The sequence below is a fragment of the Stenella coeruleoalba genome (genome assembly GCF_951394435.1).
Source record: "Stenella coeruleoalba genome assembly, chromosome: X".
Taxonomy (NCBI): domain Eukaryota; kingdom Metazoa; phylum Chordata; class Mammalia; order Artiodactyla; family Delphinidae; genus Stenella; species Stenella coeruleoalba.
In genome coordinates, this window is record NC_137152.1 from 12,964,694 (window position 1) to 12,992,333 (window position 27,640).

Here is a 27,640-nt window from a genome sequence, read left to right on the forward strand (position 1 = left end):
AGAATAAAACAAAGTTTATTTTAAAACTTTATTTCTGCAAAGCCAATCAAGAAGTGTTGGAGGGAAAAAGTGTAAAAGTTAATTATTCTTGCATATTTAGGAAGAGCAAGCACTTAGTTTGAGAAAACAAGGACTTAAAATAGTTGAATCAAAGGCAGTACCCTGCTACTGTATTTTAAAACAATGGCTGATGATCTTTCTTAAGCAACATTCCTTTCTTCCCTAAAAGCTACAATATGATACAGTACGCAATAGCTCACTTGAAAAGTGCTAGGATCAGAAGGTAAAGAACGCCATATGCCACCCCACTTAGACTTTCTACTATACAATGCCATTTTGGCGCTTGATAAATCAAGCATTTGTGTAGCATTACATTCAACAGAAACGTTTCTCATACTTTGGGTTTAAGATCCTTGCCCCTCCAGTTCCGATGTTGTGACATCTGACTCTTCATCATTGTAAATATTTTCAGCCTGGAGACAACCAAATAAAATCAGAGGTAAAACTCCCCAAAGATTTTACAAGACTATCTAAAAATAGCATTCACTAGTTCTATCCAGATTTTAGCTGTCACTGGCCAGCGTGATTTAGTGCTGGAAATTAAATGTGGACACATTTTGGAGTAAAACTTAGTTTCCTTTTTGTTTTACCCCCAAAGACCAATAAATTTCATGAGGAAAAGGCACGCCAGTGTTCTCAAAAATTATTTGCCAGCATGTAACTCCACACACACACCTAGCTGCCCATGCACTACTACTTATTTCAGTTATCCATAAAAGGTGTTTTCCAAAAGCATTTCAGACACTTCGACGGAGTGATAGTCCTGAAGTGCTTAGTGCACATCACCACAGAACTCAGTATCTCAGTGTGAACGCACTGATGTTTCCTCCCGTATCCTTCATGCCTACGACATATCAGACACTGGACATGGAGCAGTGATGCCAAGAGCCCAGCTGATAAAGGGCGTAACGATCATGAAAATCGGAGCAGGTGCTATGTCTACCTCAACGTGCACAGATTTCTCCCAACCCAACAGGTGCATATTGAACTTAAAGACTGCTGTTAAAATGGAAAAAGGTCTTTTCAGACTTTCTATAAATATTTGATATAATATGTACCTAAATGTTTGATATATGTCTATTACATTACATCATTAGTAAAATCTCTCCAAGATAGTCATTGAGGAAAAATAAATACTTTAGGCTCACCATTTGCCATATCTGCATGATGTTATCCTCGGACACCGAGCAAATGACCCAAGGCTCATTGGGGTTCCAACTAAAATCTGATATCTTGGCGGTGTGTCCTCCATGAATAAACTGTTAATAAGAAGAAAAAAAGCCTTGGTTTCATATCTCATGTTAGAAGTTAGTTTTTAGAGCATCAGTCTTGTAACGGGTCGCTGAACTGCAGTTTGGAGTGAGGGTGGTACAGGCTTAGTAAGCCAGCCCTCCACCACTCTTGATTTTGGCAACTTCCAAACCCTCCAAAAAAGGTGATAGGATAGTACAACGAACGCCTGGATAACCATCACCTAGGTTCCCCAAATACTATTTCGTTAACACACCACCTGCTGAGCCACCACAAAGTTGCAGACAGCACACCTAACCCCTAAATACTTCAGCCTGCATCACCAAAAACAAAGGACATTTTCCTTCACGACCACAGTGCCATTTCCATAGCTAATATAATTAACACTAAAATTCTGCCTCATTAGCAAATATACAGATACAAATATTCAAGGTCATACATTTCCAGGATGTCTTACGTTATACATACTCTCCTAAAACTGGCCAACCTGGAGTCTCCTGGTTCTTCTGTGGCCCCCTGAAAGATCCCCTTCTCCCCCTTACTAATGGAAAGGCATACTTCTCAGCCATCCTTCAATCTCCCCTAGGCACACTGCCCCAAGGCTGGGGGAAAAAAAGAATTCTTGGGACTCCAGAAGGTCCCCCATAAGACCTAAACCGAGGTATTTGCTAAGAAATGCTGAAGCGGGCAGTCTTACTTCCTGCACTGGGCTTTATTTATCTTAGAATTAAGATTCAGAAGAAACAGTTCTTGGGACTTCCTTGGTGGTCCAGTGGTTAAGACTCCGTGCTTCCACTGCAGGGGGCGCAGGTTCGAGCCCTAGTCAGGGAACTAAGATCCCACGTGCCACGCAGCGCGGCCAAAAAAAAAAGAGGACTTCCCTGGTGGCACAGTGGTTACGAATCCGCTTGCCAATGCAGGGGACACAGGTTCGAGCCCTGGTCTGGGAAGATCCCATGTGCCGCGGAGCAACTAAACCCGTGCACCACAACTACTGAGCCTGTGGTCTAGAGCCCATGCTCTGCAACGAGAAGCCCGCACACCACAACAAAGAGTAGCCCCTGCTCACTGCAACTAGAGAAAAAGCCTGCGCACAGCAACCAAGACCCAGTGTAGCCAAAAAAAAAATTAAAATTAAAAAAAAGAAACAATTTTCACATGGAGAATATGAATACTTTGTTATGAACTGGTAAGTCACCCTTCCTGACAGAAAGTCAGATTTGACTTTAGTTTGACAGTGAGATCTATCTCCACCAATTAGGTTATATGCAATGTAACTATTTTACCTAGTATAAAATGGGATAAACAGCTTTTAAATATAGTCATAAAGGGGACATAAGTGAAAATCCTTTCAGACCACAGGCTTGAAATATATACAGGAGTCATTAAATCAAGACATTGTTATATTTAAATTCTTGTTAGTATCCAGTTTACTACACTTAAATGTCCCTTGATTTCAGACTCTCATGAAAAAAGAAGCAAAATACTAGTGGATTTTGTCAAGGCCCATGAAACTGTTACAGAGACATTGTACAACTACATTGTCCTCTCCCTGCAATATCAAAAACTAGCAGGAAATCTTAAAAACATTATACACTAAGTGCAAGGATCAGTCACAAAAGACCACATACTGCATGATTCCTGTCATATGAAACATCCAGAACAGGCAAATCTACAGAGATAGAAAGTAGATTAGTGGTAGCCGGGGGCTCACAAAAGAAGACTGGGAAGTGATGGTTAAGGGTACAATTTCTTTTTGAGGTAAAAAAAATATTCTGAAATTGACTTGTGGTGACAGTTGTCCAACTCTATGAACATAGTAAAAATCACTGAAGTGTATACTTCAGTGAACTGTATGACCTGTAAATTATATCTCAGTAAGCGTTAACAAAGTAAAAAAGAAAGAAAAAAGTAAAAATGGTTGGTAGCAACACCTTAGCTAAAAAAAGACTTAAAAAATTTACGAGGCCCTGCATCACAAAACAGACTTCTCAAATTAAGACACCCAATACAGAATACAGCATTTAGATGCTGTCATCTGTCTATGGTAGCACTTTATTGAGAAATACTATAAGCAGCAGAAGTATTAACACTGAACGCGCTAGTACGTCAGGCACGGTAACACACAGGGCAAGGAGTAAGGGGGTCTCGGATGGCCATACTATGTGGCATCTAGTGAACACCTTCTGTGTGCAGGGCTCATCCTCAATGGCCTTCTTTACCCTTTACCTTTTAAAAGTGGTGGGCAAAGCCCAAGCATTCCAAAAATTAGTACTGGCCTAAGAGCTAAATATACGTTACAGAGGAACGAGTGGTTATCTGCCAAATGACTGGTGGAGATAAATGTTGAATTCAGAGTGAGGACAAAGAACCATTACCAAGTCTGGCAATGAATCATAGAAAAGTGACCTGAAGTGTACAATGAAGGACTCAGAGTCAGGAAGGATGAGGACAGATACCACCATGCAAACCTTCAAAGGGCCAAGGAGATGCCAAGATAATTTAATTAGGAATGGGAGGAAGATGGTGGGCACTGTTGGCATCAACAAGATCGAGGAAGCATTCATTTTTCTGAGCAGGGAACTTAATCAGGTCATTAAGTTTTTCCATACTGTTAGAAAGTGTTAAGTATTGCTAATTGAATATCAATGCCCCTCACCCCCAAACCCTCAGAAACATCATAACTGAGAGAATCAGTGAGAAATTATTATACACTATTTTTCCAGGAGCCTAAATTATTCTTAGTGAAACATTGGTAAAACCTACTGGGCTCTATTTACTATTTTCAATAAATGTCAAAACTCTATCACAATAACCTCCAAGGCCTCCAATTTGAGATCATCTTCAAGAGCTAGAATTTGAAGTTCTTGACTCATTTTCCAGATACATGAAACAATGACAAATAGTCCAGTCTGCATATGACATTTCATCTTGCATTAAGAAAAGCCAATATATACCAGGAGTTCTGGAGGCCCGTCTTCTGCATCTTCTGCTGATTGTTCTTCTCCAATTTTGCTATTGAGAAAGAACACAATGCCTTCATTACTGAAATTCTTCTAGCATCTATGTTTGCAAAGCCAGCATCAGCCCACAAATCCCATCCTAAAACACACACCCTAAAAGCAACTTACTTCTCTAGTGTTATCGGTTAGAGTTTTTGTATTAATTATTTGGTGGGAGGGTGTGGTGCTTACTTCCTGGAAATGGTAATAAGAGCCGTTCATAACTGAAGCTGAAGAATAGTAATTATTGTTAATAAATATTAACTTAAAATTCATTCACTATTTTAACTGAGGTGTTTCCTGCATTAGGATTAAAAGGTGAAAAGAATATAAAATATCTACAGAAGAACTGATGCCCAGTCCCTACACTTCACTCTTAAAGCCTTTTTCATCCCAGGAGTGAAATACAATTACACATCAGTACTGTAGATGTGTCTAAAGATATGACAACAAAACAACTTTAACTATGGAATATATAAGCCAAGGAAAGGTTAAGTTTTAATTTTTTCTTATCTTAAAAACGTCAATTTGTAGAATTTGCTGCCAGCAGTTCCAACAGTGAAATCACTCGTTACACACCAATCATCAGCCCTGATACCTAGGTACACAGGTGGACTTTGCTAGTAATAGCTGCTTAAAAAAAAAAAAATACAGCCAAAATATACAACTTTCCATGTGCTAGACTTTTTCTTTCCAATAAAGCTAATCGAACAAGCCAAACACATGGGACTGCTAGACAATTATGTTTCTCCTCCCACTGTCAGGAGAACAATCGCTAACATCGACCATTTTAATCCATAATTTTATCTAATGTATGCTTTTAACAGCAAGCAAGACATGAATAAACTTTAAGAAGAAATTATACAATGCCTGCAAATTTATTTACGGCACCCCTAAAGACAATCCAGTTGCCAGGACATCAGATTTTCAAACCTTGCTGCACCAGTTCATACAACACTGTAGTTTTTGTTTAAGGTTTCTAATTTTACTACTAAAATTGTTTTCAAGTTAAAAAAAAAATCACTCAAGTGTCTGTTTTAAAGATTCTCTACATTTTCAAGCATCTATCACAGCCAGAGTTTGTTCCATAAGAACACAGAACATTAGATGTTTAGCAGTTTTACAACACAAGCATTTTATTCTGCAGTGTCTCTATTCCATACACTGAAAAGTGGGTCTACTGTCTCTGTAAGTAAGGCAGCCTTGACTAAAAACTTAGTCCAGTTCAAAGCAATACAGGTAGGAAAGAAGTTATTTTCAGGAATTTAATGATTTAAATTTGAGATAAGGACATCTTACAGAGATGTATGTAACGGAACATTATTAATGGCTCTAAAGGCTCAAAAAAAGCAAAGGAGTCTGAAATTCTTGCAACAGCAACTCTGCAGTCAAGGAACTTTAAGAATTGGGAGCAACTCTTTACACAATGAGCGCCCAGAAGAACTTAAGATCTCTGACAGCACGGGCTGTGCTTATCCTGTTCCCAAGTTTACCCCAGCAGCTACACAACCCACAGCGGGAGCTCATACCTGCGAAGAGAACCAATGAAAGCACAGAAGAGCAAATGGTAAAAAACCTGAGAAAGACTAGTCCTGCAGGTGTAAGTGTGACCCAAGGAGACATGAACAGCTAATGTCTTTACCCCCTTCTACAGCAGAAGTGTTTTCAATGCCATCATTTTGATGTTGAAACACACATGCACCCCCGCCCCCTGACTTCAGTTCTAATTATCAATAGAAAAACAAAACTCACATATGCATAAATTTACTTTACAGTCCATTTGCTGATTCACTTCTATTTTATGGAACAGACTCTTCAGGAAGGTACTTAAAATTAATATTAGACTTATTAAACTGGGGTTAGCAAATTGCTCTTCTAGTTTATGAATTACTACATAATCTGCCAGATTAGCATATTTATGCAATTTCTTGTCACCAGATACCGAGTTACCTTAAATCCCACACGTTCAGGCGGCGATCAGTACCACTTGAAGCCAGAATAGTTTCGTTATGTGGAGACCAGTGGACCTAGCAATACATATTTGAAAATGTAAAGAATCATCCGTTCCTAAGTTTGTGGATATTGTTCTAATCCTTGACATTTTCCCATTTCGTGTTCTATACCCTCTCCTTGGCCTACAAGCCCTCACCCTCTTTGTTCTGTCCCTTCAGGTACTCTTTTTTTTTTTTAAACACCTTTATTGGAGTATAATTGCTTTACAATGGTGTGTTAGTTTCTGCTTTATAACAAAGTGAATCAGTTATACATATACATATATCCCCATCTCTCTTCCCTCTTGTGTCTCCCTCCCTCCCACCCTCCCAGGTGCTCACAAAGCACCGAGCCGATCTCCCTGCGCTATGCGGCTGCTTCCCACTAGCTATCTGTTTTACGTTTGGTAGTGTATTTATGTCCATGCCACTCTCACTTCGTCCCAGCTTACCCTTCCCCCTCCCCGTATCCTCAAGTCCATGCTCTAGTAGGTCTGTCTTTATTCCCGTCTTACCCCTAGGTTCTTCATGACCTTTTTTCTTTCTTAGATTCCATATATATGTGTTAGCATACGGTATTTTTCTCTTTCTGACTTACTTCACTCTGTATGACAGACTCTAGGTCCATCCACCTCACTGCAAATAACTCAATTTTGTTGGACCATCTCCTCAGCTTTCCCCCAGGAAGGTCATACTCCCCAACACAAGGGAACTCAGCTAGGGGTCCAAATAAACTTATTCAGCCCCAAAACCATCCCAGAAGCTTTTAACATTTTCAATGAAGTATATTTTAGCCTATGCAAATCTCTGTTTTAAACCACATACAAGATATTTTTCACTAGAGGACCCACCATGCTGATATACCTTAAGGGAAGAATCTCTGGATTTCACTTTTTAAAATTTTATTTACTTATTTTATTGATTGATTGCCGTGCCACACCGCTGATCTCAGTTCCCCGACCAGGGACTGAACCCAGGCCATAGTAGTGACAGTGCCGAATCCTAACCACTAGACCACCAGGGAACTCCCTTCACTTTTTAAACTGATCCTATTTTGCAAGGTTTTTTCCTTCTACTTCTGAACTAAGAGTTTCTAAAAAGATCCAAGTTATTTCTCACTAGTTAACTTACATAGGAGAAGAGGAGCTTTCAAAAATAAAAAACAGGGATTCCCCTGGCAGTCCAGTGGTTCGGACTCTGCGCTTTCACTGCCGAGGGCGTGGGTTCAATCCCTGGTCGGGGAACTAAGATCCTGCAAGTCACGAGGTTTGGCCAAAAAAAACAAAACAACAACAAAAAAACAATGCCCACTGACCATGATATAAAAGAAAAAAATTTTTTGATTTCCCTCTACCAAACGTTACTAAAATCTGACAGATATCAGAAAACTGTCACATACCTGGAAAATTTCATCTTTATGAGATTCGAAGGTATGGAGTTTCAATTTTAAATTACGCAGATCCCATAAAGCTACAGTCTGAAGAAAAATAAATGAAAAGGAATTCATTTATGCACTTTACATAAGAATTTTAAAATATTGCAGTAACAAGACCACTGGGTTTGTAAACACCAAGTATGCAAAAACTTAAGAAACCTTATCCGCAGAGCCAGTTGCGAGAATGAACTCGCTGTAGGGATTGAACGACAGGCAATTGACCTCAGCGGTGTGCGCATCAACCAGGTGGCTCGGCTTGGAGGTGGTGTTGGACCTGGTGTCCCATCTAAAACACAAAGGTACAAGCAAGGCACATAGCACACGAGCAGGCTGCTCAACCCGACCCAGCCTCTCTCCCCAACGCTCGGCGCCCACACCAGCACCACCCCACGCCACTGTTCTCTCGCTAACTCGCCCCTTCAGGGATACCAACCACGCAGAGTTGGACTTCCAACCACGCAGAGTTGGACTTCCAACAACTAACTGATATGTGCTAAACCTGCGCAAAACAAACTAGGGCTATTTCTGCTTTCTTGTTCCTTACGTTCCTGTCTGGATTACCAGCTATTTCAAGCGTACACAAAATACTACATAAAGAAAATAACAATTTGATACCTACAACCTAGCCTTGTCAAATTTCCGTGTTTTGCTTTGTTTGCCTCAGATATTAGCTTATGAGATAAAAAGCATTCCAGGCAGTTGAATGCAGCCCCGTGGCCATGCCTTGATGCAATCACTCTCTCCCTCAACTTCAATGCAAACCACCCTGATCCCAATTTTGATACATACCACTGCCCTAAGCATGTTTCTTTGTGTGTACATACCTGTTTTCCTTTCTTTTTCTAAATAAAAAGTTGTGTTCAACCATACAGCACAGTAACTTTTATGTAAAAAGGCCATACCAACTTGCAGTTTATTATGTCAATTATACCTCACTAAAGCTATTTTTTTTCTTTTTTTTGAAGGCCAAGACATAATTACAAAAAAAAGAAATCAAACCACAGGCCACCACAATCACTGATGGCCATTCAGGACACCCATATAATGAGACCCCACTGAATTTTCCACCTTACATCATAAGTTTCTGATCATCAGCAACAGATCCAAACAATGATTCATGCAGCAGGTGCCAGGCCACATCCTCTACAACAGCTGAGTGGCCAGTAAAAATCGCTTTAGCATCCACAATTTTGCCTTCCTTTGGTCCTGCATTAATATCCCACAGACAGACAGTCTGAAGAAGGAACAAAACAAGTTATAAGATACTGAATTTAAATGCTAACACCTTATTTAAAACACCTTTATTAAAAACAAAACTACTTAACTATATAAAAGTTACAAATAAACACGAGGAGGAAATATAAACAAAAGTAAAGCTTCATAAACAGAAGAGTGTATTGGTACAGCTTCCACAATCTGAGATGCAGAGGGCAAGGAAGATACAGTGTAATGGGGACAGGAAGACAGCATGGTGGCAGGCAAGAAATTCAAGATAGAGTTTCCACCTACATACATTCAGTCAAGTATCTAAAATTCACCCAGATTACACAACACAACACTGACAGCCTGGTGTTCGGTATCTACTGAACAGAAATGCACATCTTAAAACTTAACGCTGGGTTGGGAGACTGGGAATTAAAACTAAAATATGCCTCTTAAAAAGCAAAAGCCTTTGGCCAAGTCTCACTTCATGGCAGAAACCACTACACACATCGGGAAGTGCAAAAGGTGAATGACCTAGGAACCCCTATGAGGCTACTGGAAGACGGCACAGGGCCTGCCCACACCTCAAAGATCACAGATCAGCAGGCTCTGGGAGTTGAGTCTCTTCTTAACATCTCATCATAAAAATAGTTGAGAAAAGTCTTAAGTTTCTATGAAAAAATACTGCAAGCTATAGCGCAATGATTCTCATCTCAATGGTTTAAAACAAGAGGTAATTCCATTAAGCTATATTCGACCTAATTCCACTGACACTAGTATCAGCTTCATCTCTTTATAAATCACTTTTTTTTACCTGAAAGGGTTTCTGTTACATAATACACATGGCCCTTAGTCTCTGTTGGTACTTGCACAATGTACATGCACGGAAGAGACGGAACGTGTGGAGCTCTTGCCATCACCTGTTCCTCACCTCAGAAGGATCCTGGGAACATTAGCAAGATCCCTGGCATATGTGGAGCCCTTGGGAAACGTCAGCTATTAATTATGACTAGCAACTCCCAGCCTGGTGTCTTCAAAAAGTACTAGCAGTTAAGTTCCTGAGTATAACCCATCCTCCCTGTTGGGAGGATGTTCACTTTGAGGGAAACAAAGGAAAGCTTCCTTCCAGAGAACTGAGGTAGACCCTTGCTTCCCGGCCTCCCTTGGAGCATGGTTGCAAGAACATGACATGGGCTCAATCATCTGACCAGGTCTTTGAATTGTGAACAGCAACAAAAGGAGAATCTGTTCTGATGATTGGGGGGCGGGGGTGTTACATCCACTTTCCAAGGGTGGCAAGAATGACATCCTCACTGGCCTAATTTGGGTCAACGACCCGGCCTCCCCTCTTTTCCAGACCATTTTCTAGCCGCCACAGCACTTCTGTGAGCTACCCTACCCAAGGCCCTTCCAATCAATTACTTTTCTGTTTAAATCAGCCAGCACCATCTTTGCAGCCACCAAGGAAAATAGTTATGGAAGTTCTCAAAAAAGTAAAAATGGCACTACCACATGATCCAGCAATCCCACTTGGGTATTTATGCAAAGAAAACGAAAACACTAACTCGTAAAGATATCTGCACCCCCATGTTCACTGTGGCATTATTTACAATAGCCAAGACAAGGAAACAACCTAAGTATCCATCAATGCATGAACGGATAAAGATGTGCTGTATATACGCAATGGAATACTACTCAGCCATAAAAAGAGGAAATCTTGTCATCTGTGACAAAATGAACTTTGAGGGCTGTATGCTAAGCGAAGTAAGTTAGAGAAAGACAAATACCACATGATCTCTCATATATGGAAACTTAAAAACAACAACAAAAAACAAGCTCATAGACACAAAGAACAGATTGGTGGTTGCCAGGGGTGGAGGGTGGGAGAAATAGGTGAAGGGGGTATACATTTATTTTTTAAAAACAAATTAAAAGAGATATTTTTTAAAAGCACTCAGAAAATGCCCCTGAAGAATATCCTTAAAAACAAAAAATAAAAAGAGTAAAAATTTAAAATTTACAAAAATGTAGAGAAAAATTATAGAAAACAAAACAAAACAAAACCATCAGCCAGAGTTGGTTTTGGTTGTTTGTAACTAAACAATCTTGATTGGGCCAATTGCCTACTTTCAATATTTCAAAAAGCTGAACAGAAACTGCAATTAACAGACAAATAAAGAAGGTCTGTGATGTGACAGGCCCTGTTCTAGGTATGGGGATATACTAAGGAAGAAGGCAAGTAACCTTCTCTCACAAAGCTGACATAAAACGCTAACTGTGGCCAAGTTACATGAGCTTTCAAAAGCTCCAGAAGTCTACTCTCGGCTTGTACTTGGAGTCATACCAGACACTTCAGGCTTACAGCATGGGAACCATGAAAGAAAATATGGGGCTGTTAGTGGCAAGAATGCTACAAACGTTGATCTATAATAAATTAACAAGATCACTTTGCATTTGTGGGGTACTTTTCATTAATTAAAACACTTTATATTAAAAGATGCCAAGGCAACTCAACAGGGAAAGATTGGCTGGGAAAGCTAGATAGCCACACACAGAGGATGAAGTTGGACCTCTACACCTCACACCATATCAAAATGGATCAAAGACCTAAATATAAGAGCTAAAACTGTAAAATTCTTAGAAAAAACATAGGTGTAAATTTTTGTGATGTTGGATTATGTAAAGGTTTCTTAGATACGGTATCAAAAGCAAAAGTGACATAAAATATATAAACTGAACTCAAAATTTAAAACTTCTGGGCTTCAGAGGAAATCATCAAAAAAGTGAAAAGAGGGCTTCCGTGGTGGCGCAGTGGTTGAGAGTCCGCCTGCCGATGCAGGGGACACGGGTTCGGGCCCCGGTCCGGGAAGATCCCATGTGCCGCGGAGCGGCTGGGCCCGTGAGCCACGGCCACTGAGCCTGCGTGTCCGGAGCCTATGCTCCGCAACGGGAGAGGCCACAACAGTAAGAGGCCCGCATACCGGGGGGGAAAAAAAAAGTGAAGAGACAACCCAAAGAATGGGAGAAATTTTCTAAAAATCATATATCTGATAAAGGACTTGAATCTAGAATATATAAAGCACTCTCAAGGAAATACAAAATGAAAATGGACAAAGGATTTCAATACAAATTTTTCCAAAGATGGTACAGAAATGGCCAGTAAGCACATGAAAAGATGCTCAACACCATTAGTACATATAAGTCAAAACCACAATGAAATACCACTTCACACCCACTAGAATGGCTATAATAAAGACAGACCATAACAAGTGTTGGTGAGGACATGGAGAAACTGGTAGCCTCATACATTGTTGGTAGGAATGTGAAGTGGTGCAGCTGCTTTGGAAAAGTTTGGCAGTTCTTCAAACAGCTAAACATAAAGTTACCACATGACTCAGTAATTCAACTCCTAGGTGACTACCCAAGAGAAATGAAAACATACCTACACAAAAACCTGTACAAAAATGTTCAGAGTAGCAATACTCAAAAGTAGCCCCAAGGGGAAACAACCCAAATGTCTACCAACTGATAAATGAATAAATTGTGGTATATCTATATAATGGAGTATTGTTCAGCCATAAAAAGGGATGAAGTACCGACACTGCTTTCACATGGATGAACCTTGAAAACATTAATGCTAAATAAAAGCAGCCAGACAGAAAGAGCCGCATACTATATGATTCCATTTATATGTAATATCAAGAAAAGACAAATCTATTGATTGAAAGTAAACTAGTGGTTGCCAGGAGCTCAGGGAAGGAAGGAGTGACTGTTAATGGGTATGGAGTTACTTTTTGTGACATTTGATGAAAATGTTTTAGAATTAGATACTAGTGATGGTTTCACAACTTTGTAAATATACGAAAACCTACAGATTGTACACTTAGAAAACAGTATAAAAAAACCCAAAAAAACCAAAAAACAACTAAACTAAAATGTAATTTATATTAATCAGGCCTCACAAACACTTTAAAGAGTCTCCATTACAGAGGTCCACTGTTAAATAATGGGACACCTTTTGCCCACTTTCCTTCCACTCTAAGGCTGCTTCAAAAGAGCTTTGTGGAATTCTAAGGCTCCAAAAGGGCAGTGTGATAACCATTTCTCTAAATCCTGTGGAAATGTTATCACAACAATCAGTATTATCTTAGAAAACCTTTCATCTATTAGTCTCCATCAGTGCAGAGCTGTCCGTGACACAGTCTTTAACTCTCAGTGCATGAGTAGATTAGGAAGAATAGGTTTCTCACATGGTCGTCAGATGCACTTAAGAGATGTCCACTCAAATTAGAATTCCAAGAAAGACCATAGCCTTCCTTTTGGTGGCCTCTTAACCTAAGATCAGGATTACATTCTCCACTTGGGTCTAAAAAAAAAAAAAAACAAAAAAAAAAAAGGAGGAAAGAAAAGAAAAGAAAAAAAAAGAAAAAGAAATACATTAACTACTAAGTGATTATCTGTTTATCAGAACTGGTAAGAGCAAATTCCCACTCCTGAGTGAGCCGTAACATTTATCATAATGCCTGGAAAAGCACCACACACAAGCAAGGACTTGGTTTCACCCACGACCACCCTGAAAAGCTGTTCTCTCTGCTTCCCTGAAAAGCTGTTCTCTGTGCTTCATTTCAAATACTCAGTGCAAACCAGGTTTCGTGACCATAAAATGACTTGTTCCTTTGCAAAACCTAGTACTAAGCTCTAACACAAAATACTGAAAACTATACCAGCCCACAAATTTACATGGTGACAACCCACCCCAGCTCCAAGTCCAGTTTTAAGAACATTTTTGTGAGGAAACAGTTAACACAGCAGGTCTGGCTGTTCAGTCCTTGCATGTCTCCAAGGTAGCCTGCAACCATGACTGACCTAGCCAGCCCCTGGGAATGTGACTCTCACAAAATTCTTCATGTCGCCGTCTGATGAAGCTGTGTATGCCCAGAGCAGTGGGGCATGCTGTGGCAGCTTGTCGAGACCTGTAGGATTGTTGAGCAAGATTCATGATGCATCTGGCTTCACTGCTGGGGTCCTGAGTTGCCCTTACCATGGCTGGTCACAGAGCAGAATGTACCTGTGTGACCAGACCTCCATAAAATCCCCAGACACTGAGACTCAAATGGGCTTCCCTGGGCAGAGATATTTATGCCCCTGTGGTATGTGGCCCCAGAGGAGAAGGATTCACAAGACTATGCCTGACCTCTCTGGACTCTGCCTGATGTGTATCTTTCTCCTCCTGCCTTTGCTCTGTAACCTTTGCTGTAATAAACCTTAGCCAGTTTTTATTCCCGTTTTTCTGCTCTATATCCTTTGCTCTAATAAACTTTAGCCAGGAATATAATAACCTGCTGTGAGGTTCTTCTGTTAAATCACTGAACTTGGCATGGTTTTGGGACCCCTGAAACAATTTCTAAACCTTTAAAAATTAGAGTATACTAGTTTGAATGACGTCAAAGCTATTATCATTTTGAATCAAGAAGAAGGGTCAAGCAATGGTCTGACTTTATTACTACATACCTGGTTTAGCAGGGTGCTTTGTATAGTCAAAAACCAGCACGTCAGAAGACGGCGTTTTTGTAGCAATGATGTGAGGATTCTGCGGCATGTAACGAGCACGGTTTACTTCTCCTTCGTGGTTAATTTTAATTTCACATTCAATTTTTCCTGTTACAGAACCAAAGCCACCAAATTCTAATGTGAGAAGAAAGAAATAAACACATACACTTACGATTAAAATTCACAAGTCACTCAGTTTAATCAACCTGAGATTTTAATCTGACAGAATACAACACAAATTGCCAAGAGAGAGGGAGAGAGGGCACGCAAGAACACAAAAATATAGGCTCGCTTGTCACTTGGAATTAATTTATTCTCGAAGCCCATGTGAATTGGAAAATGTTGATACCTATTTTATGCAGTTCAGTTCCACCTTGGACTTAAAACATTTAAAAATAAGCTTCTTTCAGTTGTGAAGATGATGTAATTATTCACGAAAATTCAAACAACCACACAATTAACACACCTCAGCCTTTTAGTTCAAATACAACTCATTTGGAAGTGCTGAAATTAGAATTGTATTTTAGGTTTCATTAAGACAGGTTCATCCTCAGGAGTATGAACACTCCTTGAGTCTAAAGTCAAAAACATCCTCATATCGGAAATCCAACTAACACCCACTCAATCCCAAGACAGACAGGCAGACAGGCAGACAGACAGAGACACACACACACACACACACGCGTACGTCAGTTCCACCAGAATCCCTGAACACATTCAATCCAGTTGAACATGTCGGTTCAACTGCTAGTGGAGTGCCAAAGCTAAAATGAGTGGGCTAACCTCCCTATCTGGTGTAGGAATATGACTACAATGTTAAATAGTTACTAAAAAGGCCTTGGGGGAAAAAAAAGGCCTTGGAAAAGTGAGAAAGCCACATAAAAAGTGTAACTTCGGAGCAGAAGCAAGGTGATAGCAGAAAGAATACAAGTAGAGAACATCTAAGCAGATAAGAGCAAACAAGAACATGTTCTCTTTTGTGCTCGTAGATACAAATCTGAATTAGTTGCTGACTTGAAAAAATTCGGAGGCTTCACATTATAACTGTTACTTCTTCCTGACCTATATCTCTTCTCCTTTGCACATTCCTTTTCAGCTCACCCTGTGTCTCAGGTCAAGTAACACTAACTCAAATGCCTAATGAAACCAGGCAGGTAACAACTAAAACAGACTGGCTGGGGCCTGGCGAAAACACACCGAAAGCAGTAAGCCTTTCCTCAGTTTCAGCCAGGCCCTGCTATGTGGGAATGCTCAAGCAACACTAGCTCCCATGCCTTACTATCAGAATTTAGCCATTCTTGGGAATTCCCTGGCGGCCCAGTTGTTAAGACTCAGTGCTTTCACTTCGGGGCCCGGGTTTGATCCTTGGTTGGGGAACTAAGATCCCGCAAGCCACGGGGCCGGGGGTGGGGGGATGGGGGGAAGAATTTAGCCATTCTTCTCTATGGCAAACACTGCTTACTATTTCTGAGGCTCAAAGTCATAGCCCATTTCACACAACAACTCTCACACAACCATACGCAATCACCCATTTCCCTCTTAGCACTTCCCCTTCCCATCGAGTCAATGGAAGAAAATGCCTCAGCCTTTCCAAGACACCCCTCCTGATCCTATCACCTGCCACGACCAGAGACCCTGCTCCAAAGCTGCCGCTTTTATATTTTCAATCTCCCACAACCGTGGACCCCAAGGATTCTTTCTCACCCTTCTGCTACAAAGATACTCAAGTTTCCAAATTCCTTTAGTGAAAACAAACTGAACAGCTCTCCTTTAATAAAAGCTGGGCTTCCAGGTAAGATTTACTGTGTACACAGGGCTTTGTTTTCTCAAACTCAAAAGGAAAAGCTTGAAAAATCACTATCTTAATGACAATAGTATCCATTAAAAATACCATAACTGAAAATTTTAAAAGGCGTTAACTGTGAATTACTGTAGTCACTTGTTAGAATGTAATTCACTGGACAAGTTACTAATAACAATATCTCCATGTATCATGCACAGAGACTAATTCTTAAGCTGAAAGTCCAATTAAGTACATAGTTTAGGACTAACAGCCATTAAAATTTTTCTGATTACAACAATATTTACAGAAATAATGCATAAGGTTGTAGGGTAATGGACTATGAATTGTGGAAGTGGTAAACTGAGTAAATCATTTTGGAAAAGGTTTATATTATTTTAGGTTGGCAATGAATATACCACACAACTCAGCAATTCCACTCCACTACATAAGTTCTCCCACGTGTACGAGGAGATGGAACAAGGATGTTCACTGAAGCATTGCTCTTAACAGCAAAACACCCACACAGATACAATCCAACTGCCCCTTGATAGAAGAATAAATTAAGGTTTAAGCATAATGGAATACTATACGGTTGTTAAAAGAATGACCTAGGCATTTACATAGTATACACAGACAAAACTGAATGAAAAAAGCAAACTGCAAAACAACATTATGTATGTTTATTACTGTATGAATAATAAAAAATACAAATAGTTGAAAACGGCACACTAATTTCAGGACCGTGATGAATTCTGGAGAAGCAAGCAAGGAGGAATGGAGTAGGGTGGCAAGACTTTAGCTAAAAAGTAGAATTTTATTTTCAATAAGAAAGCTCTATTCAACCATTTGGGGCTGTGGGGAAAGCACTAACCCAGCAGGTCTGGTTGCTTAGCCCTCACAGTTCTGACGGACACTGGGCCCATGACTGACCCTTGACCAACTCCTGGGACCATGACCTCAGAATGTTCTCGATGTCACTGATGGGTTGATTTTGTGGGGTACATCTGAAGCAAGGGACCATGCTATACCAGTCTGTCAGGGTTGCTTTGCACAAATATCAAGACTGATGATACGCACCTGATTTCATTACGGGGGTCCCGAGTTCAGCTGTCATGGCTGGCTGCCAATATGATGTGCCTACAAAACCAACCGCCATGAAAGATTGAGACCCTGACCCTCGAATGGGTGTCCCTGAGCAGAGATAGTCCACACTTGTCCCTGTCGTTTGCTGCCAGAGGGAAAGCACATCCTGTGTGGCCCTGGATGAGACTTGTGCTGGACCTCTGTAGACTCCCTGAGACTCCCTGATGCTTATCTTTTTCCTGCTGCTTTTGTATTTTTCATTGTAACAAACTTTAGCCATGAGCATAATCTGCTGAGTCTTGTGAGTCCTCCTAGCAAAATCACCAAACTTGGGTGGTTGTGGGAATACCAAAACAGGGGGATGTATGATTGGATTGGGGGATGGGAGTCAACAGCTTCCATAAAAAACCCACTATTAACTGTTTGGTGTAAATGCCTCCTGACTTTTTCCTATGCCTACACCAACACATATTCTTACTGTTACCAAAACAGTTACTATAATCACACATACCAGTTACTCACTTTATTTTGGAAACCTTTCCATACCAGTGCATACAGATTTATCTCCCTGTCTGTGTGTAAAATTCAAAGTTAGGTCATTCTTAGTAACTGCTGCACAGTATTTCAAACATACCATAATGTGTTTGACCAACTTCCTATGAACTAACATCTGGGTTGCTAGGTTGAGCCTAATTTTTCAATCTTGCAAATACTGCTACTGTAAAATCCTTATGCACATGTGGTGAGTAGTTCTGTAGGATAAAGTCCTAGAAGTTAAACTGCTGGGCCAAAAGATATTAGTACAACGTTTTAATAGCATATAATTAGAGGCCTATTCCTTGACACCAATGCTGGAATATATGGTATACCTACCACCCTTCTCACTGTCACAGTGGGAAGCATCAAACTGTGCATCATCATTCGGAATATGGACTCGAGCAACCACAAGATGATTCTGCTCATCAGATGTGTGAGTCCCCAGCACTAGCCAATGAAGGGCATAATCCTTTCCTTCTGGTCTGTTTAGGAAAGAAAGAAAGTCATACTAATCCTTTAAGAAATCAGTTGCTAACAAATCCAGTCCATCACCCATCCCCATGTTCATAAATCATGACTTATTGCCTAAAAAAAAATCTTCAATTTTAAATACACTAGTTGTTTCTGGTTTCCGAGTAAGAAGCAACAAAGTACAACGGAAAAAAAAAGTGCTGAGTCAGAAAAACTGGGTTTAAATCCTGGCTCAAACTAAAATTAGTTATACGCAATTCCTTAAATCACAACTTCCCTGTGGGCCTCAGTTTCTTCACCTAAACAACAGGTTATGAGTGAAAATGGCACTACGTGAAAACCCCTTGTTTATATTTACGGTGCTTAAAGCTTATAAAATAGGCATTCTCATTTTTACGGGAGAGGGGAGGTGGGTCTTTGTTACCCTATTCTGTGGAAACTCACTTTGTGGCTGAAGAAATCACTGATACCTCTTGGCACCCTGGTCCAAGAAATGATTTTGCATCTGCATCTATTAACAATGCTTAAGCAATGATTCTGCATCTGGATCTATTAACAATGCTTTCCCATTTGTACTATCTAGAAGAGCAATTTTCACCTGTGTTCCATGGTCCCATCTCAGTAAGGAAGGCTGAGAAGTAAGGCTCTGGGCCCCAGCATCAGACAGCCTAGACTATCTGTTTCTAAATTCCAGTTGCACAAAGGATTCAGTGGTTTAGAAAAAAAGGTTTGTGGGTTACTTCTAGGCATGTAATTTATTAATAACTGGGCTTCCCTGGTGGCGCAGTGGTTAAGAATCTGACTGCCAATGCAGAGGACACAGGTTCGAGCCCTGGCCCGGGAAGATCCCACATGCCACGGAGCATCTAAGCCCGGGCACCGCAACTACTGACTCTGTGCTCTAGAGCCCGAAAGCCACAACTACTGAAGCCCGCGCGCCTGGAGCCGGTGCTCCGCAAGGAGAAGCCACAGCAAAGAGAAGCCCGCGCACCGCAACAAAGAGCAGCCCCCGTTCACCACAACTAGAGAAAGCCCACGTGCAGCAACAAGGACCCAACACAGATAAAAGTGAATAAATTTATTTTTAACAATCTATTAATAACTAAAAAATACAAGATGAAATTTTACCAATATTTGGCTTAGGGTAAAAAACAGCAATAAATACACAAAAACTCCAAGAAAAGAATAAGGCAGCCATGGCTAAGCAACAGCAGTTTATTTGAAAAAAGACATGGGTCTGAGTCGACGTGCATTCAGTGACCAAGAATACGACGTGGCTATCAAAAAAGATAATTAATTTCATCTGAGATGACCTTATATAGGGAAGAAGGCAAAACACATGAGCATTCACTCATTTTTAACTGGAAAAACTACACTTAGAAAATTAGGCTCTAGCAATGTACTTTAGGAGGATTTGGACAAAATGAAACCTTTACAAGGAATAGTGGCTTAAAATGAAAGGGAACCTAAACATATCTCATGAGAACCGTTTGAAAAGAAATAGGAATACTTGAGAGAAAGGAGGCAGCACAGAACAATGTTAGGACTGACATAAAAGGAAGAAAGTGACTTCTTTTTAATGGCATTAAGCAGAAAAAACTAAGACCAGCAGGTAAAGTTACAGGTTAAACACGTCAATCCATCATATGACCTTTCTAAGGAGCAGGACCACAGATGGACTAGAGGGTCTGAAAAACTCCTTTTGACTCTAAAATTCAATTATTCTGGTTTCCCCTGACCCGATCATCACATAAGGATTTTTCTTTTTACTACAAATTCTTTCATCTCCATCTTTAAAATACAAGCCTATTTTCCTGAGCCAATCAATATCTATTTTCCTCCAATACTGGATGCACCTAAGGCTGCAGAAGCACTCATTATAAAAGACCTTGTGCATTTTCAGTGCCAGAATCCTTTGACCACTTTAACTCTACTGCTAAGACATTCACCCAACAACCACAGATTATCACAAGGTTATTCTCAGTAGCATTGCCTGAAGCAGCAAAAGACTGAAAACAAATATCCATCAATAAGGAACTGGTGACATAAATTATAGTATATCCATAAACGGAATTTTATGGAGCCTTTAAAACAAAAGAACATATATATAAGCATGCTGATAGGAAAAAAATCTCCAATATAAACTTCTAATTAAAAAGTCAAGTGAATTGGGAATTCCCCGGTAGTCCAGTGGTTAGGACTCCATGCTTCCACTGCAGGGGGCATGGTCAGGGAACTAAGATGCGAAGTCAAGTCAACAACTTGCTACCAGAAAAAAAGATGGAGGGACACAGCATGTACTTCTTCATGCCGGCAGGATGGATAAGAAATCACCAAACAAGGACTGCCTCCACTCTGGGTAAGGGAACTGGGAGAATAGAGGATGTGGAAGGGGGACTTATGCAGTTTTGTATCATCTGAGTTTGAATGTATACACAGGTTTTTAGGTAGAGAGTAAGTCTTAACATGTTTAAGAAATTATCCAATTAAGAGATATGAAATAATGATCTAGCAGTTTTGGAAAATAATTTCTTAGAAATACCTAAATAAAAAGTTTAAAGAGCCAAATCAATTATATGGATGATCACCTAAGTGAATTTAAGGACAACAGCTCAGAAAGTGCAAGTAATCATTCGGAAGCATGCTGTATGTAGGCAGAAGGCCAGCCTGATGAGGTTGAGTAGAGCCTATCTCTCAAAGAGCCAGGCTATAAGAGTAGCCAACATTTTTACTGTCCTACATAGTGACGAAACACAATCACAGTCCCTTCATACCCTAAACAGAACCCTGCAAAGCACCAGACAGCCGTCCTCAACACCCAAGAATGCAGGCTGGCTGGCATTTTCTTGCATTCCCAGAGCCACTGCACGTACCACAACCAGATCCCACTTCTTTGCATGCAAAGAACACCATGGAATATATAATTTAGTTAAAGTATTTTCTGTTAAGTTCCTAAGTGTTAATATAAAAGTAATATCTGGGGGGCTTCCCTGGTGGCACAGTGGTTAAGAATCCGCCTGCCAATGCAGGGGAAATGGGTTCGAGCCCTGATCTGGGAAGATCCCACATGCCATGGAGCAACTAAGCCCGTGCACCACAACTACTGAGCCTGCGCCCTAGAGCCTGTAAGCTACAACTACTGAGCCTGTGTGCTGCAACTACTGAAGTCCATGTGCCTAGAGCCCGTGCTCCACAATAAGAGAAGCCACTGCAATGAGAAGCCCACACACTGCAAAGAAGAGTAGCCCCTGCTCACCACAACTAGAGAAAGCCTGCGCACAGCAACAAAGACCCAAAGCAGCCAAAAATAAAAATTAAAAAATTAAAAAAAAATAAATTAAAAAAAAGTAATATCTGGGCTGATATACACAGATCTATAAGGCTGATATACACAGATCTATAATTTTAAAATCTTTACGCAAAACATGTTATCGGTAACATTTTAAAAAGACTTCGGTATATTACTCAGCCATAAAAAGAAATGAAATTGAATTATTTGTAGTGAGGTGGATGGACCTAGAGTCTGTCATACCGAGTGAAGTAAGTCAGAAAGAGAAAAACAAATACTGTATGCTAACACATACATATGGAATCTAAAGAAAAAAAAAGTCTAGGGGTAAGACGGGAATAAAGACGCAGACCTACTAGACAATGGACTTAAGGACACGGGGAGGGGGAAGGGTAAGCTGGGACAAAGTGAGAGTGGCATGGACATATATACACTACCAAACGTAAAACCGATAGCTAGTGAGAAGCAACCACATAGCACAGGGAGATCAGCTCGGTGCTTTGTGACCACCTAGAGGGGTGGGATAGGGAGGGTGGGAGGAGGGAGACGCAAGAGGGAGGAGATATGGGGATATATGTATATGTACAGCTGATTCACTTTGTTATACAGCAGAAACTAACACACCATTGTGAAGCAATTATACTCCAATGAAGATGTTAAAATAAATAAATAAAAATAAAAAGACTTCAGTAAACAGCATTCATTGAAATACAAATGGAAAAAGAGAGATATTCCACCCTAACAAATGATTTCTGAATAGGAAAGGGTGGGAGAATTACCATCAGTCACCATTTACTGTGTACTCACTCTGTGCCAGCACTTAAACATGCACGATCTTATTTACTTCCTCAAGTGTAGGCTGTCAGAACCATGAGCACCTCCATTTACGGACCAGACTACTCCAGGATAGAGACTGACCAACTTGCCCTAATTCACAAAGCTAAGAAGCAAGGGGCAGAATTCAAACTCACGTCTCTAACTTTAAAGCCTCGGCTCTTTTCTACAGTTAGAGTAGGTCAAAAAGATCCAAGCCAATGTAAATCATCTGCTTAACAGGAAGACACAAAGAGTCAAATGCACATGATGCTCTAAACCAGAACCTCAATACCCTTAAGCATTTGACGGCCAAAGTTATAAATGTCAAGGATTAGAAACCTCCACTATTTAGTTCTTGGCTCTTCTTCCCACATCTGCACATTTACATTGAGATTTTTGGGAGGCCCAGTGGAAGTCCCTAACTGTATGGAAGTCAATGTTCACATATGGAAAATCTGGCCATCATATGAAGAGTTTTATATGAAGGTAATTTACTCTTATTTTTAAAAGTTCTTGCAAAATCCCCTCTCTAGAGTTTGATTAATCCTCATTAAGTTATATGCTCACAATACTCAAAAATTAATACACTTTTAAAGTACAAAGGCACGCGCACCGCAACAAAGAGTAGCCCCCGCTTGCCACAAATAGAGAAAAGCCCGCGCGCAGCAATGAAGACCCAACGCAGCCAAAAATAAATAAATAAATAAATTTATATTAAAAAAAAAATAAAGTACAAGGCCAAGTTCCTACTAGGAAAAGTGCAACTGTATGAGAAAGATAACCTAGTGCAGAGGTTGCCTCAACTCTGGGGCCACCTGGTTTGGGTTTGAAAGCCTGCTCCACCACTTACCAACTGTGTGACCTGGGGCATGTTATGTCATATCTCAGCCCCAGTTTCCACATGATTTAAAAAAAAGAATGATAAAAAGTAATTATTGTACTGTTGTATTAAACCAAATAATAGGACATAAAGCTCTTCAGATGCGCCAGGCCCTGTTCTAAGTGCTCAATAAATGTCAGCAATTATTACCAGAGAAATTTTACAAAGAGGTGCAAAGAACACTCTTATAAAAACCAACAGCAACCTCAAAGTGTATCCCATACTATAAGCCAACACCACCACCTTTTCGTTGGTGAACTGCTGCTAAATTCTCTTCACCTTTGCCAATTAAGACGTATTCATCTTGGGGGCTGGTTACAAGGGTGTATTCACTTTGTAAAAATTCATCAAGCCACACGCTTATGATTTGTGCACTTTTCTGTACACATGCTATTTTCCCATAAAGTTATTAAGAAATCCATTAGTCTGGGGCCCAAAGAAATGCTGATCTATATTTAAGTCCAAGAAATGTCAAATATATCCAGTGCATCCTACATATATCCTTAATCTCACAACAGATTCTTTGTCCCCTTTTAACGCCACATTTATACGTCAGAAACCACCCCATAAATCGCTTAAGTCCTGAAAATAAAAATCACCTGCCACATCACGCAAGGTCTAAATTGATGACTTGCGTATGTTCTATGTATAAAACGCCAAAAAAAAATCCTAGGAAATTCAAGTCAATAGTTAAATTTATGCGAAATAAAAGTTGCCAGAAACCCTTACTTAGTCACTTCAGGAAGCCACTGAACGGTAAGGCTCGGCCACTGAAGAGCATGGGTCATAACCAGGTCATACAGAAACGGTGTATTCTTCTTCCAGATTTTATATTCTTCATTGATGACACGCTCCTCCACAGTATCTTCAAACACTGAAATTTGGAGAAAGCCCACACGATTAAGTGGCTGAGAGGAATCGGAGTCACAATCTCCACTGGAGGTCACCTCAAGACGACCACACCTAATCTCCTCTTTCCCTTTACCTCTAATTTGGACACGAACAACCAACTGCTCTTCCAGAACGTGGAGAGAATATTAACACCAGGGAGCTTATTTTTTTGCACTTTAAAATCAATACCGCCTGCGTATACAAAATTGGGTAATTACACAGACAACGCAATTGCTTTGCAGGTTACAGCTGTTCGCACCTGTTCCAAGATGACGACCCGTATGTAGAGGACCTCCCCGACCCATCCGGCGAGAAGAATCCACGTGTAGCAGAAACCCATCAGCCCGCTCCCTCCATCCCCCACCAGGAGAGGCCTCTGATCCCACGAAGCCCGCGTCGGCAGCCATAAGCCAGCGGGTTCCAGAATCCCCCGGACAAGGGCCGCGACCCCGAGGCGATCGACGCGCGCGCGTGTTAGGAGGCGCCGTGCCCGCTTTCCGGCGGCAGAGGCCGCCTCCGCCCGGGGGCCTAGGGAGCGCCGCCGCTGGAGGGGGGTGGCGGGAGGGGAGGGTGGCGGGAAGGGGGCCCAACCCGCGGCCCCACGCCCGGCTCCGGAAGTGCTCGGAGCCCTCCGCGCTGCGGCCCCGTCCCGCGTAGGCCCCTCGAGCCGCGCGCCGAGCCTCGCGCCCGGCCCCGCCCCCTGCTCCTCACGCCAATTCGCGCCTTTCGCCGGCGCGTGCCGCGGCCTCGCACGCCCGCCGCCCCCCGCCGCGCGCCGCCCCGCAGGGCCTCTTACTCTCTTTACTCGCCATCTTGCGTCGGGTGTTCGCCCCTCGCCGCCTCCTCGGACTCCCCTTGCTAGCCAAGAGCAGCCCAACCGCAGGCGCTCCTGCCTTTCCCAGGCACGTCACACACTTCTAGCTCTCGAAGCCTGAGCTCCGTCTTACAGCCTGGGTGCTCCCCAGACGCTGCGTCCTTCTCTCTCACCTCCTCCCCGCTTACGGGTACCGAGGTCTGAGGCGCTCTTCTCTCTCTCTCCAAACTTGGAACGAGACTTTTCAACCCGCGCCTCCCAGCCCGCCCAGGCAGCTGAGCGCAGGCGCATCCGCCCTGGGAAAAGTGAGAGGCGGTGGCGAGGCGGGCCTGGGAGCCGACGGCTTCGTCGCCTCGACCAATGACGTGCGGCAGGCAGGTTTCACGCGGCGTTCGGAGGCGGGCTTCTAGGGGTGGGCGGGGCGTTCCGCGGCAGGAAGTCGGCGAGGCGCAGGCGCAAGGACTCGCCCGGCGCTCCCAGGGCCGGCCGCGGGGGCGGATGGGGGCGCGCGGGGGTGGGGCGAAAGGAGGCGCGGCTTGCAAGCTGCGTGGGGGCTGCGAGCCCCGGGGCGGCGAGCCCTGAGGCCGCGGGGCGTGGCTGCTTGCAGCGGCCGTGGCCGTGGCGGTGGGGGTAGGGGGCAGGGAGGCTGTCGCCGCTTAGCCAAGCAAAATCTCAGAGCGAGAAAGGAAAATGGTTTCTAGTCTCGAGAGACTACTGTGCCCTCAAAGTCTCCCTGACAGTCGCGGGCATGCAATTCTCTGCACCCGAAAGTTCTTCCTCCAGCCGACTGGCCTTTTCTGGGGCCTGGTCGAGCCGAGGTAGGGTTTGTCGGAGGCAAAGGGGGCCTTTTGCAGAGGCCGCGGGTGTTTTGTGACTGCAGAAGCCGCCGGGCCTCCCTAGTAGGCTAAACCTGCGGCCTGTTCAGGCACAGGCCGCAAACGCTCCGAAGCTGATTTGAATTACATTTTTGTTTGTTCACAAATTTGAGTCCTTCAAATTATGTTTGAGGCCTCTCGTACTGCGGGCGATTTTGTCCCTGCACTGGCGTTGTGGTCTCTGTCCTAGCCCCGGGCCCTGCTGAGTCATACTTGTCACCTGCAGGGGTCCCAGTGTGGCCCCACCCCAAGCTGGCGAAGCTGGAAAGAGCTGGGCACAGCTGACCTGCGCCGGCTTGCCGGAGGCTTGCTCTGCCCTGGAACTTGGTAGCCCCTAAGGAGTGCTCGGGGGTGAGGAGAAAGCAGGCTGCAAGGCCAAAAGGGAATGAAAATGAGAGCCAGGAGCAGAGGGGACGGGGTGGGGGGAGGTGGCCGAGGTGCCTAGTGCAAAGGGAGCCTCAGTCTACATCCAGACTCCGAGAGGCTCCCGCTGAAAAAGCACCCCCGCGCCGGGACACTTGCTGCCGTGATGCTTTCCAAGCACCTTCTTGCAAATGACGATGGTGATTCTGAAACGAAATCGTGCGGTTGCTGCTCTGATGTCCACTTTTATGATCGGGAAACGAACCCAGGCATTACTCTAGTCCGTGGCAGAACCACTCGTATTACCTTATATAGAAATTTACTGTCTGGTGTCTCTGGTTTCCGATATGGTACAATTCATTATTATAACGCTCTCCCTTTCATGTCAGCCTCAGGAATGTGACTGAAGCTGGGGAAGGGGGGAGCGGCTGGAGAGGGAAGAGGGTTGGAAGGGTGTTTAAACAATACAGCCCTCTTGTTCTAAAACACTGGTTGGTAAACGTTTTTCTAAAAGGAGCCAGATAGTAAATATTTTAGGCTTTGGGGGCAACTACTCGGCAGCGTTATAGCGAGAAAGCAGCCCTAGACAATATGGATGAACCTGGCTGTATTCCAATAAAACTTTATAGACACCGAAATGTGAACTTCATATAATTTTCACGTGTCACAAAATGTTCTTTTGATTATTTTCAACCACTTGAAAATTGAAAAGTCATTTTGAGCTCGTGGGCCATGCAAAATTAAGTGGCGGATTAGATTTAGATGGGAGGACTGTAGTTTGCCCACCGTGTTCGAGAATAATTGTGTCGTATAGCTCTGCTTCAATGGGAACTTCCTCATGTGCACAGTAAGAGAAGGCTTGGCAGACGATTTCCAGTCTCCCATTAATATATTTAACTTATTTTCTGGTGGGTAGGCATGATTTCCAAAACCTATTAAATGTTTAAATGGTTGAAAGAAAAGAAATCTTCCCAGACGATTTGACTTTAAAATCTTTATGCTGTCCACCTCACTGAGGGTCTGAGTAGGAAATACGGAGCAGATATTTTGGGAGTTTGTGAAAATACTCAGGCACTATCATACACAATCCCAAAGTAACTGGTACAGCATATTTTGTTAGTTTGGGATTTTGTTGTTGTTAAATTGAATCTGTCATTTCTGTTTCTCTAAGTTTTTTTGGTCAGGTACTTTTTTGCGTCAAAAATGTAGTATCAGTTTTTCTCTCTTGAATTGCGAACTGTTCAGTTTTGGTTTTGCCTTTCACTCCACCTTATGAGCTCTGGTCCTAATCTTCCAGTTTCTCTGTGGTTGTCTTTTTGTCTCTCTTGCAGTCAGCTGAGTCCACT

General features: G+C 42.2%; 1 protein-coding gene across 5 annotated transcripts; it reads right to left on the reverse strand.

The window, feature by feature from the left end:
• On the reverse strand, positions 1-25,362 carry RBBP7 (RB binding protein 7, chromatin remodeling factor). 5 transcript variants are annotated; one of them, XM_079910634.1, is made up of 12 exons: positions 25,251-25,362; positions 24,081-24,225; positions 18,232-18,377; positions 14,454-14,627; positions 13,193-13,308; positions 8,813-8,973; positions 7,899-8,025; positions 7,704-7,781; positions 6,264-6,340; positions 4,269-4,326; positions 1,209-1,319; positions 1-473 (listed from the first exon to the last, which is right to left on the reverse strand). In XM_079910634.1, exons 1-12 carry the CDS (start codon positions 25,345-25,347, stop codon positions 405-407), a joined length of 1,359 nt encoding a protein of 452 aa, XP_079766760.1. In that variant the 5' UTR covers positions 25,348-25,362; the 3' UTR covers positions 1-404. The 5 variants fall into 5 exon arrangements, with proteins under 5 accessions (XP_079766760.1, XP_079766758.1, XP_079766759.1 ...); XM_079910632.1 differs by lacking the exon at positions 25,251-25,362 and adding an exon at positions 25,039-25,202 and having other exon boundaries at positions 14,454-14,600; XM_079910633.1 differs by lacking the exon at positions 25,251-25,362 and adding an exon at positions 24,502-24,727.
• Between the last annotated feature and the right edge of the window lie 2,278 nt (positions 25,363-27,640).